At 41.0% G+C, this 12,303-nt stretch overlaps 1 protein-coding gene across 2 annotated transcripts in view; it reads left to right on the top strand.

Annotated features, from left to right (window-relative positions):
* Positions 1–12,303, top strand: part of ITGA9 (integrin subunit alpha 9) — a 221,026-nt gene that overhangs the window by 138,674 nt on the left and 70,049 nt on the right. For both annotated transcript variants that reach the window (XM_082754412.1, XM_082754413.1), the window contains exon 18: positions 3,447–3,597. In XM_082754412.1, coding sequence (XP_082610538.1) covers positions 3,447–3,597 — 151 coding nt within the window. The remainder of the gene's footprint in view (positions 1–3,446; positions 3,598–12,303) is intronic.

Consider the following 12,303-nt stretch of genomic DNA (forward strand, 5'->3'; position numbering starts at 1 on the left):
TTTAATATCTCTACAGTCTAACCAGAGCTTTTACCTATTTTATTATTAATGCATATTACCTGATGTCATGGGTGGTGTTATTCTTTCCAATTTAGTGATTGTCTTGATTATTTTCCATCTTTTCTATCACTTCTGTTTTTAGAGCATGTTTTTATTTTTAACCTGCCTTCCTTGCTGTGAGGAGGGTGATGAGTGCTGTGGTGAGGATGCTGGCTGCTGTATCGTTCTCATACAATGAAATGTAAACCAGAAGCCATTGCTTGATTCCGTTCCTTAAATTATTTGACATACCTTGTCAAGACCACAAGTGGCTCTAGTTTGTTTTCTTCTTTCTGGCGGGTGACAACAGCTTTTCAGTGACACATTGGAGTTGTCAGTGAGGCTGCTGTAGGTGTAGCAGCTGCCGGCACAGGCTGGCACCAGGCTGGCAGCAGAGCTGCTCCCACGCCGCAGCAGGCTGTCTGCATCCATGACGTTGTGCCCTCGAGCAGCAAAGGGGGCCCGGGAGCTCCCCTGCAAGCAGGGAGATTCCTAATCCTTTTCTTACAGCAAGTGAACCTGATTCATTCCAGATGTACATGGATTTAATGACTTGGAAAGCTACTCTTAAAATGGGACTTACAGCACAATCTCCTATAGCCTTTTAGAGGAAGATCTGAACTCCTTTGCCAGCCTAAAATCAGTGAGATTTTTAAGAGTTTAACAGGGTGTGAGTTTTTGTGTAGAAGCTTTAATCAGGGAGCAACTAGTATGCTCTCAGAAAGTGGGTTTTCCTTTTCTGCTGAGGAAAACATTGTTATAAACATTGTCACTTAGGTGCGATGCACTTCTAACAGATGAGTGATAGGTTTGTAAAGGAGTAACACAACATAATGGTGTTTATTTTAATCCTATTTTTGTGGGATTACTTTTAAGTAGGATTTCATTCTGAATATTTGTTTTATTGTTCAGTAGGAAAGACAGTAATCATGATCATATTTAAATTAAATCTTAAAGTACTGCTGCCACCAATTCAGAGTGGATTCTTTCCTCCTTTGCATATTGTTCTTTTAATTATAAATAAGTTACTGTAGAAGGGAAAGAAGTAGTGGCAATGTCCATGTTAAATAGTAATAGCTGGACACAAATGTGTAGTGTGCATTGCATATGGTATCAACCTGGCATAAGATAAATATCTTGTAACACCTCTTTGCTTACAGAAGTGATACTTCCAGATTTTGCTAATGGGTTTGAAAGATGCTGATTTACTTTTTGAAGTGATAATGCGAAATGAGATTATAAAGTTAATGACAAATAATTTGTAGTTGTAAGTGGTTGTTTTTATTTCTTGTCTTACAATTATGTACTTGTGATTATTAGCAAATCCCAGCAGATAGTTTTTGCATATCTTCATAATTTGTCAGCTTTTCTACAGTGAATGTTGATGTTGGGGCCAAAAGGTTAAATGCTTCCACGTACTCTCACATAGTTTTCCCATTAATTTGGTGCATAAGAAACAACCACTCCAAATATTTTGACCTCTCAAGCTAGTTTTTTAGTGGATTCTGTACAGTGTACACATTTGCCAATGTTTACTTGCACTGATAGCTGATGGCAAGAATACACCATAACATTTAGAAAGCAAAGTGTCCAGTTATAGGTAGGATTGGTGGTGTCTGCGGTTGAGTGTAAGTAGGAGAAATCAGAAATGTTTCCTGGAGATTTATATCTGCCTCATAAGAACCTGTCACTGAACTGTAAGCCATAATTTTGGGCAATATATGAAGATCATCATAAATTAAATAAGTTCAGGAAACAAATATGCTATAAATATTATGTGCATTATGTGGAAAAGTTGTGCTCACAATCCACAAGCATCAGCTTTAAAGCCTGAGTCTAGACCATCTTGCTCTGCACTTCCCACACATCAGAGCCTCTGATTGTTTCATTACATCCCTTTGGAAATCCATGTCTGGAAAACTGAAAAACTCCTTGGCAAATGCAGAGAGACAGAACCCAGTGAGATCTGCCTTTGGAGGTTTGGTAGGGCTACAGCTGGCAGAGGATGCTGAAGGGTTTATAAGTGCCACATCCTTGGAATCCCCGTATTTAAGCAGATGCTGTGGCTGCAGCACCACGAGGAGGGCTGCCTTAAACACAACTCGTGTCCGGCACCCCAGTCACTTTCAGACAGTTGCTGCTATGCAAAGAATCAGCATGTGCCAATGTGCCTCTCCCTGATGCAGCCATTCCCTCATGGCAATAGGGTGAATGGTGGTGGGCTGCGTGGTCAGCTTTGGGTTTCTCCGTGCTGATGCTTGCTGCACTGTGCTTGTGTGCTGTGCAACAGCATCTGGCAGGGTGGAGGTGTGATGATGCCTTTTCTCAGAAGATCCTCCTTTATACTTCTGGGCTCATTGTCCCTCTGAGGAAATGACAGAGCATCTCTCTGCTATGTGCCTCCAGGACTCTGTCCTTTTTTGACCAGCTGCTTGGTGTTCTCCCTGTGAAGCTCCCTCCATTTCTCCAGGGTATATGAATGGTTTTACATTATACTCATGGTAACCACAACCAGTTAGATATGTTGGCTATTTTTTAATTTATACCTGGTATATTCCATAATATCTTTTACTGTGTTTTTGTTCCTAGATCTGCAAACCTGTGCATTGTTACTATATATTTTTCTGTGATCTTAAGCCTACATTCTTACTTGTTAGCTCATCTTCTGGAGAGACTAGCATGATTAAATATATACCAAATAATAATTGTGTGTGTATTTGTGATGTGTGATGCCTTGATACAGTAGTATATTGATTCATGATGTATGATTATTATCTTAACCATTCTATTGGTATTCCACTTATAGAACATGACTTCCTTGTGTTAGGTCCAGCATAAATACACAAGGAAAGGTTAGTCGTGTTCAATAGATGGTTGTTATTATAACTTTTGTGCATTTTTTCACTCATACCTGTTTCTGGATTTTATTTAACCCTCTTTTCCTTTTTTTTCTATCCATTGCATAATTCTAAGCTTTTAAGAAAATTACTAGAATATTTCAGTAAGATTGAATTATTGAGAAATAAAATTAAATAGAATTTGTTTGAATGTGAGCATAATGTTTTGTACTTGTTGCATTTTCCCCATCCAATAACTTTCCAGTCTTCAAATGTTTTATTTCCAATAAAGCCATATTAACAATATCTCATGAAATGGTTTCAAGTGAGTATCACAGGATTTCCTTTCACAGGAGGCAGTGTCAAAACCAGGAATCACAAGCTGCTCACTTTCCTTACAGCTGCCTGCACCACTTGTTGGCCGTACAGCACACTGATGAGTTACTAACCACAGAGCTTTTAAGCAGTTGAGTTGTGACACTTCTGCAGTAGGGGGGAAAAAAAAAGAAAAAGGATGAGAGTGTGAAAGTTGCCAAGAGTTTAATCTAGTGTAATTGTTTCTGCCCACAGTGTTGATGACAGGACTGCCTACCTGGCCCTGGGAGCAGTGAGGAACATCTCACTTAACATTTCCATCTCTAACATTGGGGATGATGCCTACGACACCAACGTTTTCTTCAACTTTTCTGGGGAGCTCTTCTTCATCAAAATGTGGCAAAAGGTAAGAAATGCCAATCTTGCTGTGAAGAAGTCTCCTAATGTTAAGTTTACTTGCAAGGAGTAGGAACAGGGGGTGGCCTGGTCCACAGTGCTGAGAGATTTGGAAGTTGTTTCTGGTTATGCTGGGCTTGAATTTCTTCCAGGCTTTTTACTGAGGTTTTCTCTTTCGTGGGTTTAAGCTGAGAAAATGATACAGTTTGTGTTTCAATAGAAGACACAGCACTGTTATTTGGGGTCAGCTAATGAACCAGAATCATCAGTTGAGGTACTAAGGTATTAAGAGACAGGAGGAGACTGGTTTGGAAATCTGTAGAATACCGAATAGCACTGAAATACAATGGCTGCCTCTAGTTTGAGTGGTGCCACACTGCGCTCATCAGTCCTGATCATCTCCTGACCTAGGTTCCTAGCTTTTTGTTTTGTTTTGTTTGTTTTCCTTGCAGAAACCAAGATGCAGGGCTGTTCTCTGCTCACATCTGGGTGCAAGTTTGGATTGTGGCCAGGGCATTTCATTAGAACTAAGAGCTCAAAAGTGCTTTTCATTTCACCTGTATCAACTCAGGTGAAGTTTTCAAGCTTTAGCCTCTTCACATTTTAGGTTGAAATGCACAGATGTTTTCATTAGCTTGAGTTTATTTGGAGTTGAAAAGTAAACACTGAATTGAGCTTTTTGCAAACTGATGGCTATGAAAGCTGAGTGTGAGTAACATGAAAATAAATTGCACAAAATAGAAATACAATCATAATAACATTCTGACTGTTTGCTCCTGCTTTTTGCTGTCATTTGTGTCTCTGCTGAGGCTTTGCTATGCTTTTGAAGCCATAAGAGCAGTATTAAAAACAGTAGCACACATGTTTCAAAGTATGGTATTAACATGGCCCATTGAAACAATGATATTTTGTCATTATTTTTCATATTTTATAGAGAAAGATTATAAGAGATTTTCGCTATTACAAACCTCCTAGATTGCCTCATTACATAACAAAGTATGATAAATTCTGATAGAAGTTAATTCTGTTGATTTTCACATTAGACTTCGACATTGCATACAATCACCAACCTCAGAAAATTCTTTTTCTATTATAATCTTCTTTTTCAGTATGTGTAGGTGGTTTTTTTTTTATATTTATTTATTTATTTAAAAAAAAAAAAAAGGCAGAAATACCTTACGCCAATACACAACTTCTCCTTAATGGAAGTTCACGTGAAGACTTCTAAGGTCTGGCCTGGCTCCCATTGATGTCAGTGGGAGGGTTTCCATTGCTCTGCACTGGAAAAGAAACAGCTTGATGTATGTTCTTTTAAAAGTTTTTTTTGTCTTCTGTACTTAGTTGTTGAATATTGTACACACATGGATTAACTGGAACACCAATTGCCTTCGTTGTTCTTCTTGGCCAATGCTGTCAGGGAACAAGCTGAAGATGTGCTGTTTCCCTTGGTATTGTACCTTGAGCCTGGGTCTAAAGCAGACTTGAAATAGCTGTGTGAAATGCTCCCTAGAAGGAATGGTTTCTGGAAGCAGATGACATTGTTGTAGGGTTATCTCACTACTCAATGTGTCTTCAGCTAATAGAAGCTATCATTTCTTTAAAAACAAATAAACAAAAAACAGCATACATCAAGGAGATGTGTGGGCTTCCTTCTCAAAACCAGAGGGTTTTGAGAGCTGTAACAGGGTATGTTATTCCTGCCACTCCGGTGTTTGTGTGTTAGATTTGATAACTGTTTTTTTTTTTGTTTTTTTTTTTTTTTCCTCTGATAATTTAATAACAGGTTTGAAAAACTGAGAAACAGCGTTGTGTTGGGTGACTTTGCTTTCTCTCAGTCAGCTTTTGCTACAGGACAAGCTAATGGATTGTTGGCTTCACCGTGTATCCAGATGGGAAACTAGATTACAACCTCATAGCTTCAATTAGTGTTATATTTTCCCTAAGCTCCTTGAACAATGCTTTTTTAAATAAAATATCATGGACTCTCTGTTTCATAACCTACTCCCATCCCTTGACATCTATGCAAAATATGTACTGTGCATGTACTTTAAATAGATTTTATTCCTGTTTGAACATTGCCCAGGCAAAAATCCAGAACATAAAGCTGGAGTAAAAATGACAACTCATAAGATTTCCCATAGTGGAGCAATTTTGGAATCAAAAGAGCTGCTGCTTATGGAAACTTCTTGCTGCAACTGCCTTTTAATGAATGACAGTAAAGTGGAAGAGAAGGGTCTCTTCCATGTGGTTGCTTGACACTTTTTCTGAAAGGTGGACCTCAGAACAGTGACTGCATGGTGAGCTTTTAAATCGATCTCTATAGTCCTTTCAGTATGCTGTGAAATCTCTGGTTTGTTTTCCCTATGTCTCCAGTGGATTTCCTGGCAGAATCAGTCTCGTTATTTCTTGCTGTAGTTTGGTTACACTCAGAGCTGACACTGCAAAAAATGTAATGTTGTTTTCTCAACAGAGTTACCGTGACAAAATGCCAGTTTGTGTTTGAAAAGAACGGCATGGCCACACTCAGTAGGGATTACCAGTAGCATTCTCAGAAGTGCATTATGGAGATAGCTCTTCCTTTTGCAGAGACTGAGATTTCACGAGCTGTGGTGAATAGAGCACCTGGCAGGGCTTTGCCGCTTCTCCATGAGGTGAAAAAGCATTTGCAGACTGATGTTTAAACGACTCCATTTATTCCACCGTCTGATTTTCCTGTTGTGCTGCTGCCAGTCCTCCCTGGCTTTGAGGACAAAGCCCAGCGTTTTTTTTCCATAGCTTCTGACAGACAGCCCTCTTCTTTCTTGAGAGGCACAATATGTTGCATGGGCTTCAGGCAACAGACTTCTCATCTCTGCCTACCCTCCCTGCAGTGTTTTTAACTCTGTCATCACTGCTGCCCTTCCAAGGGACTGTTTTCACAGAAATGTCACTGTCCTTCTGTACTCAAATCATCCCTTCACCCTTTTTACATACAGGGAGACTCTTCTGTGGAAGTAAACGTATAGCTACAAAACAGTACATTTCTTAACTGGTGATATTCTTGAAAACTTAAGATACAGTTGTGGGTTTCATCTCCAGTAGCTTACTGTGCATATTTTCCTTTCATTACAGTTTCGATAACCATGTGGTTTCATATAGAGTGGCAACACTTGGATTATAAACCTTATTTTTCAATTCTTCCTAACTTTGGTAGAATTAAACTGAGATTTCTAGAAGCCAGTTATAACTCACGTTGTATAGCTAGAAAAAGAAGCAAACAAAAAAGCCAGAATGGCAAAGTCCATTTGAGGCTGGGCAAAGGCTGGATTTCTTCTCAGGAGGTTGACAACGCGTGGCCATTGATGTAAAGCCTGTGAAAAGTTTCAAGTTATGATTCAGTGAGAACTGGTAGTTTTACAGGTGCATGGGAGCATTGCACTGTAATGAATTTCAAAAGTTGTCCACTAGGAAAAATGTTCCTTTTGAAATACGAAGAGATTTAATCATTTAAACCTCACATGTTCACTTAGATTTCACTTTGTGTTGAAAGAGATTGGTCACCTCTTCCCTAATTAGTAGATCTTCTATTTTTTTAATATATTAAAATGTATTGTCCCATAATTTTAATTCAATTTCAAGAACACTATTTCAGAGCCTGAAAAATCCACTTAACAGAGGTGTCAATATCACTTTCCTATAGAACACAGGGCGCTGCCTGTGTGCTAAGGAGTCTGGAAAAGGGAATAAAAGGCTCTGACTGCTAATATCTACATCATTTTGCATCTATTGGAATTGCCTGCTGACTTGTGAAGTTTTGCTGAAAATGCTTGTCAGAAATAGGCACTTTGCTAACCATTTATTAGCTGCTGTTTAGAGCAGAAGGGTATTGTTAGTACAGTTACAGAAAACGCACTATAAGCTTGCTGGAAGTGGCTGTTAACATTTTTCAGAGACTTCCCAAGTAGGCTGCTACAACAGCCACCACTGATGGGGAAAATCCCATTCATTGTCTGTGCCTGGCCATACCATCCAGCCTTTCTCACTCCTTTTGGTTGGCTTAGTTTTTTGTGGGTTCAGCGAGGTGAGCCAGCTTGTAAGGGGTCAGATGACCACCAGGTAAATGCAGGAAGAGCGCTGGAAGTACGTGATCAAGGAGCTGATGTTGGGGGGTGGGTGTAGGCAGGGCCATATCTTTATTAAACCAGCTCAGGAGATTTTATACTAATGGTATAAAAATATCATATGTAACGTAGTAATAATAAAAAACAACAATAACCTAATATCTATAGCATTAATCTCTGGCTACTCTTGAAGTGCTCTGCAAGGACTGGAGGGAATCTAACGGCTAAGCCCATTTCAGCATGGGTTATGGAGAGCGGAGGTCAGGAAATCCCACTGCTGACTGTCATTTCCAGACGTGGATTATTTCTTTATTTCAGGCAAGCTCCCAGCATCGAGAGCCAGCTGTGTATAGCATTCCTCCTGCTTTTTGCAGCAGCTTTTGCAAGCAACAGCTGAGTGAAGGGCTGGGCCAGGACAGAGTGAGCAGCAAGGTTTTTGTTTCCTAGGACTTACACATGAAGGAAATACTATATGAACCCTTGGTGCTCGTTATGAATATGCTGATATCTTGAGTCACACTGTTTATGGACCCTGGGATTTTTCTTCAGATAAGTAATGCGGTGCCTTCTCTAGGTTAACAGGCAGGTCAGGTCATGCACTTTGGATACAACACCCCCCCCCCCCCCCCCCCCCTTGCTCCCTGAGAGCTTGCTGACGTCTCCTGACTAAGAGAGCCCAGAAGAGCTGCACACACTGAGTTTATTTTTTTCCAATTTGGAAATTCTCTTACTCTGGTTTCCCATGCTGCTCATGCTTTCTAAGAGTCTTAGGGCTGGCAGGGACAGGATACTGATAGAGCACAAAAGCCTAGAACACGTACCTCCTTTTGGATCCATCTGTGCCAGTGAAAGAAACTGTAGGCCATGGGTATTCCCGACATCTTTTTTTTCTAGTAGTCTTTACCCCTTTGGAGCCATTGGTAGAGAACGTACTGTGATTGCTCTCAGTTCACCTCCAGCTGGTTAGCAGAAACCTTTTAAATTAGAGGCTTGAGTTAATCCAGCTGACATTGCGTGGAGTAGGTTGGAGTTGCTTCTGTCATCTGCTCTGCCAGAGTGTCAGAGTGCCAAGTAGCATGGAAGCTGTGACCCCTGCACTGACACGAGCACATCTGGAAGACCTCCCAAGCAATATATCACTTAGGTGAGGCGATTTGAACCCTTCTGCCAGGAGAGCTTTTATAGCCAGGATTCAGGAATAAGTAGTGTGGCAGTCACCACCACCTGCTGCTTCTCCTTTCTTGTGAATCTAATACTTAACTGGTGTTCCAAATCTAATTTCTTGATTGGGAAGAAAAAATACATGTAGTTCAAGCTATCTGACTTCATTTTTTACTTTAGTCTTTTTCTGTGAATGCTCAATGAAAGCCTTAAGTTTTATACTTCCCAAGGGATAATAAGTAAGGAGCAACATTTTTTTTCAGGCCAGAAGTTGTTAGAGCCACTTAATATCCACCTACTCTCAGCAGGTAGGAATTGAAGGCTAAACGTTTGGTCCAGATTTTCTTTTTGGGATTCAGATATCATTCCGACTGACAGGGAATGAGAATTGTAGACTGGATTTAGTTGTATAAATAATACTGATAGAAGTCTTGTAAATTTTCCTCTTACCGTCTATGTCTGAATGAAGTCTTTGTTATTTTTTTCCCCCACCAACAAATTAAATCAACAAATAGAATGCAGAATCCCCAAGGTCTGTTGGAAAAACCCCTATTGGAATAAATGATTCAGAATCCATTATTTTTCAGGAATTTAGATCTTTTTTTCGCTTAGAGATAGAAGAGCCTATGCAAGCTTGTTAAATCTCATTTTCAGGAGCAGCTTAACACTTAGAAATCTGATTGAAGGGTGGTAATGTGTAAAACAACGATGTGACTCAGACCTTGCAAAACTGGATACAGCCAACTCCAGCTAGCTTTAGAAATCTGAGGTTTTTGCAGTCTTAAGCTATTTGTAGGGAAACAGTGACTTGCTGTGGAAGATCATCCAAAGCATTTCTATGGGAAGCAGTAGAAACTTCAGATTCAAACAGACAAAGCTTTTGATGATGTACTTGTTTCTTTAGGGTGATATTGAAGTAAAAACGTATTTTAGAGTACAAAAATGTGGTGTTAATTTTTGTGCGGCTTTACAGCAGCCTGTGATTAGTAAGCTGTTAACAAACGTTTGTTTTGAAGGACTTGATGGTGCTGGAATAACATACAGAAGGACCAGATACATTGAGAAGCTTTATGCTGATCTGCTTGGGCTGTGCTCTGTGTTATGTGATGAGGAAAGTGTTTGTCCTGGAAGTAGCTTGTCATGCCTCTTAGATTGACTGTTTACATATATATACAAATAATAGTTTTAGGGAGTAGCCTGGGATGCTCTGTGAGGCTCAGATTATTAAGGGAGGTTTTGTTTGACTGCCTAGCCCTGTTCTTCCCTTGGGCCTGCAAGAGGAATGAGTTTCTAAAGGAAGAACAGCTGTGTGGATGAGTACACTTATTTGAGATGCACACTTTTTGTAGAAGCTGTAAGGCAGCCTGTGCTGTAGCAACGCCCATTGATGGTGAATGAGTACCCACCAGCTGCTGTACCACCCAAGGTGGGGCTTCACCATGGCCAGGCATGAGTGGAAGTCCTGGTTTCCCTCCAGATGAGAGAGGGAAAAGGAAATCTGAAGCAATGAATTGATGAGACTTTCTCAAAGGTGTGGAGAAAGGCTCCCTGAGCTGCAGGTGGTCGCCACCTCTCTGTTTTGGCCCCATGTGGCCCATTCTTCACTGGATGAGCTGCTTCACCGCACGCATCTTTGGGAACTCTGCAGAGACAGGAGCCACTGCTATGGTCGAATCTGTGCTGGCCATTAGAGAGGTCTTCAAAAAAGGACTTTGTCTGCCTCAGTTGCTGAGATGCACTTGCTGGCTACTGCAGTTTAGATGATTATCTTAATAAATTGCATTGCTGGGAGAAAGGGAAGAACTCTTTGCAAAGGATAGAGCCCTATATACAGTAATCTCCATACACTCAATCTTGGTTTTGTTTATTTACAGGCTACTCTTTCCCTACAGGAAAGATCATCACTGTATTTCTTGTGTCACAGTGTCTCTTCTTTCTCATCATTTGGTGTTAAATTCAGTGCAGAGGGCCGTGCAGACATTTGTGGTAATAAATCTATGGAGCAGAATTTGTCTCCTATGTTCTTAAGGATGGGGCTTACAATTGTCCAAACTTAGAAGACCTCTGCAAAAGATTTACGTAAGAATTGATTTCCACAGGTTTTAGTGGCAGTAATTACAGCATGAGGGTTTGGGGGTTGTTGTTTTTGTAGTAACTTGAAGTTTCGAGTTGATTGACTTTCCGGTATGGGAGGTCAGTTCTGTTCTTGTAGGAGTTTCCTTTCATCGCTTCTAAGACAGGCGGATCAAGATGGTGCCTGGAGATAACCGATACCCCAAGCCGAAAACCCACCAGAACTGTGTGAATATCTGTATGGTTAAGTTGCCGAGTCCTGTGGCAGGAAGCAGTGGTAATTGCTCTCTTTCATCTTGTTCAGATTTCTCCCCTGATCCCAATAGGATCTATAGATAAAAATGAAACCCTCTAATTATTCTCATTAAGCACAAGGCATGATTCTGCAGTCATACTTGGGGAATAGCCTTCTGAAGTTAACTGCAGTTTTATTTGTAGAAATACTTGAAAACAAACAAATCAGACAAACAGACAAAACCAGACAGCTTCACAGTATTTTACCCACAGTCAGAAAGATTAGTAAAGGTGAGAAGAATTTTAAGCTGAAAATCCAAGGAGGGGTGGTGTGAGTAAACAGGAGTTTTCCTTTGGCTTGGTATCAGTGCCATGGGATTTTCTGACTCTCCTGTAAACTCCTTGGTTGCTTCTGGTGTGAAAGGAAAGTCCTGACTTTTTTCTTTCTTTCTTCCCTTCTTTCTGTTTCCCCTCCCTCTCTTCCTTCCTCCCTTGAATTTCCTGCTCATTCTTTCCTCTTTGCCTGAAACACATGGCAAGAAAGCCCTCAGGAGGGCCTTGCTTTCTTCTGGAGAATTGGGCAAGGCAGGCTCCCTCCCCTCACCATGTCCCACCCTGAGCAGCTGACTGCTGCGGGCTCTGCCTTGGGTTCAGCCGGGATCAGTCTAAATTCCTATTAGCAGATACAGACGTGTTCCCCTCCCCTCTGGAAGAGGCCTTAGGGCCCAAAATCTGGTGGTTTGGGGTGCCCTTTTTTTTTTTGTTATATATATATACACATGTATTTTAAGAGCTTGAGCTTTCTATGGCCTTTCATCAAAGCCAAAGGTATCGAGTAAGGAAGAGGAGAGGAGGGAGAAGCATCCCAGCTGGCTTCAGGTCTGGTAAGGTCTGTGAGGTGCTGGCGGTCTGGGGTGAGCAGGGGAACCCCTCTCTGGGCTGTCCCGGCAAGGCTGTGGTGGGACACAGAGCCAGGCGTGTTCCCAGGCCACAGTGTTTTTGCAGCCTGCCTTTGGGAAGAGTCCAGAAAACCTGCGCTCTATTCTTGGCTGTAACCATTTGCAGGAGAGCAGGGCAGGGATTTCCACTCGGCAAGAGGAGGAGTGTGCTGACCAGCTGCTTTGCATAGTAGAGCAGCATCTCTTCAA

This window comes from Aythya marila (genome assembly GCF_965140915.1).
Source record: "Aythya marila genome assembly, chromosome: 2".
NCBI lineage: Eukaryota > Metazoa > Chordata > Aves > Anseriformes > Anatidae > Aythya > Aythya marila.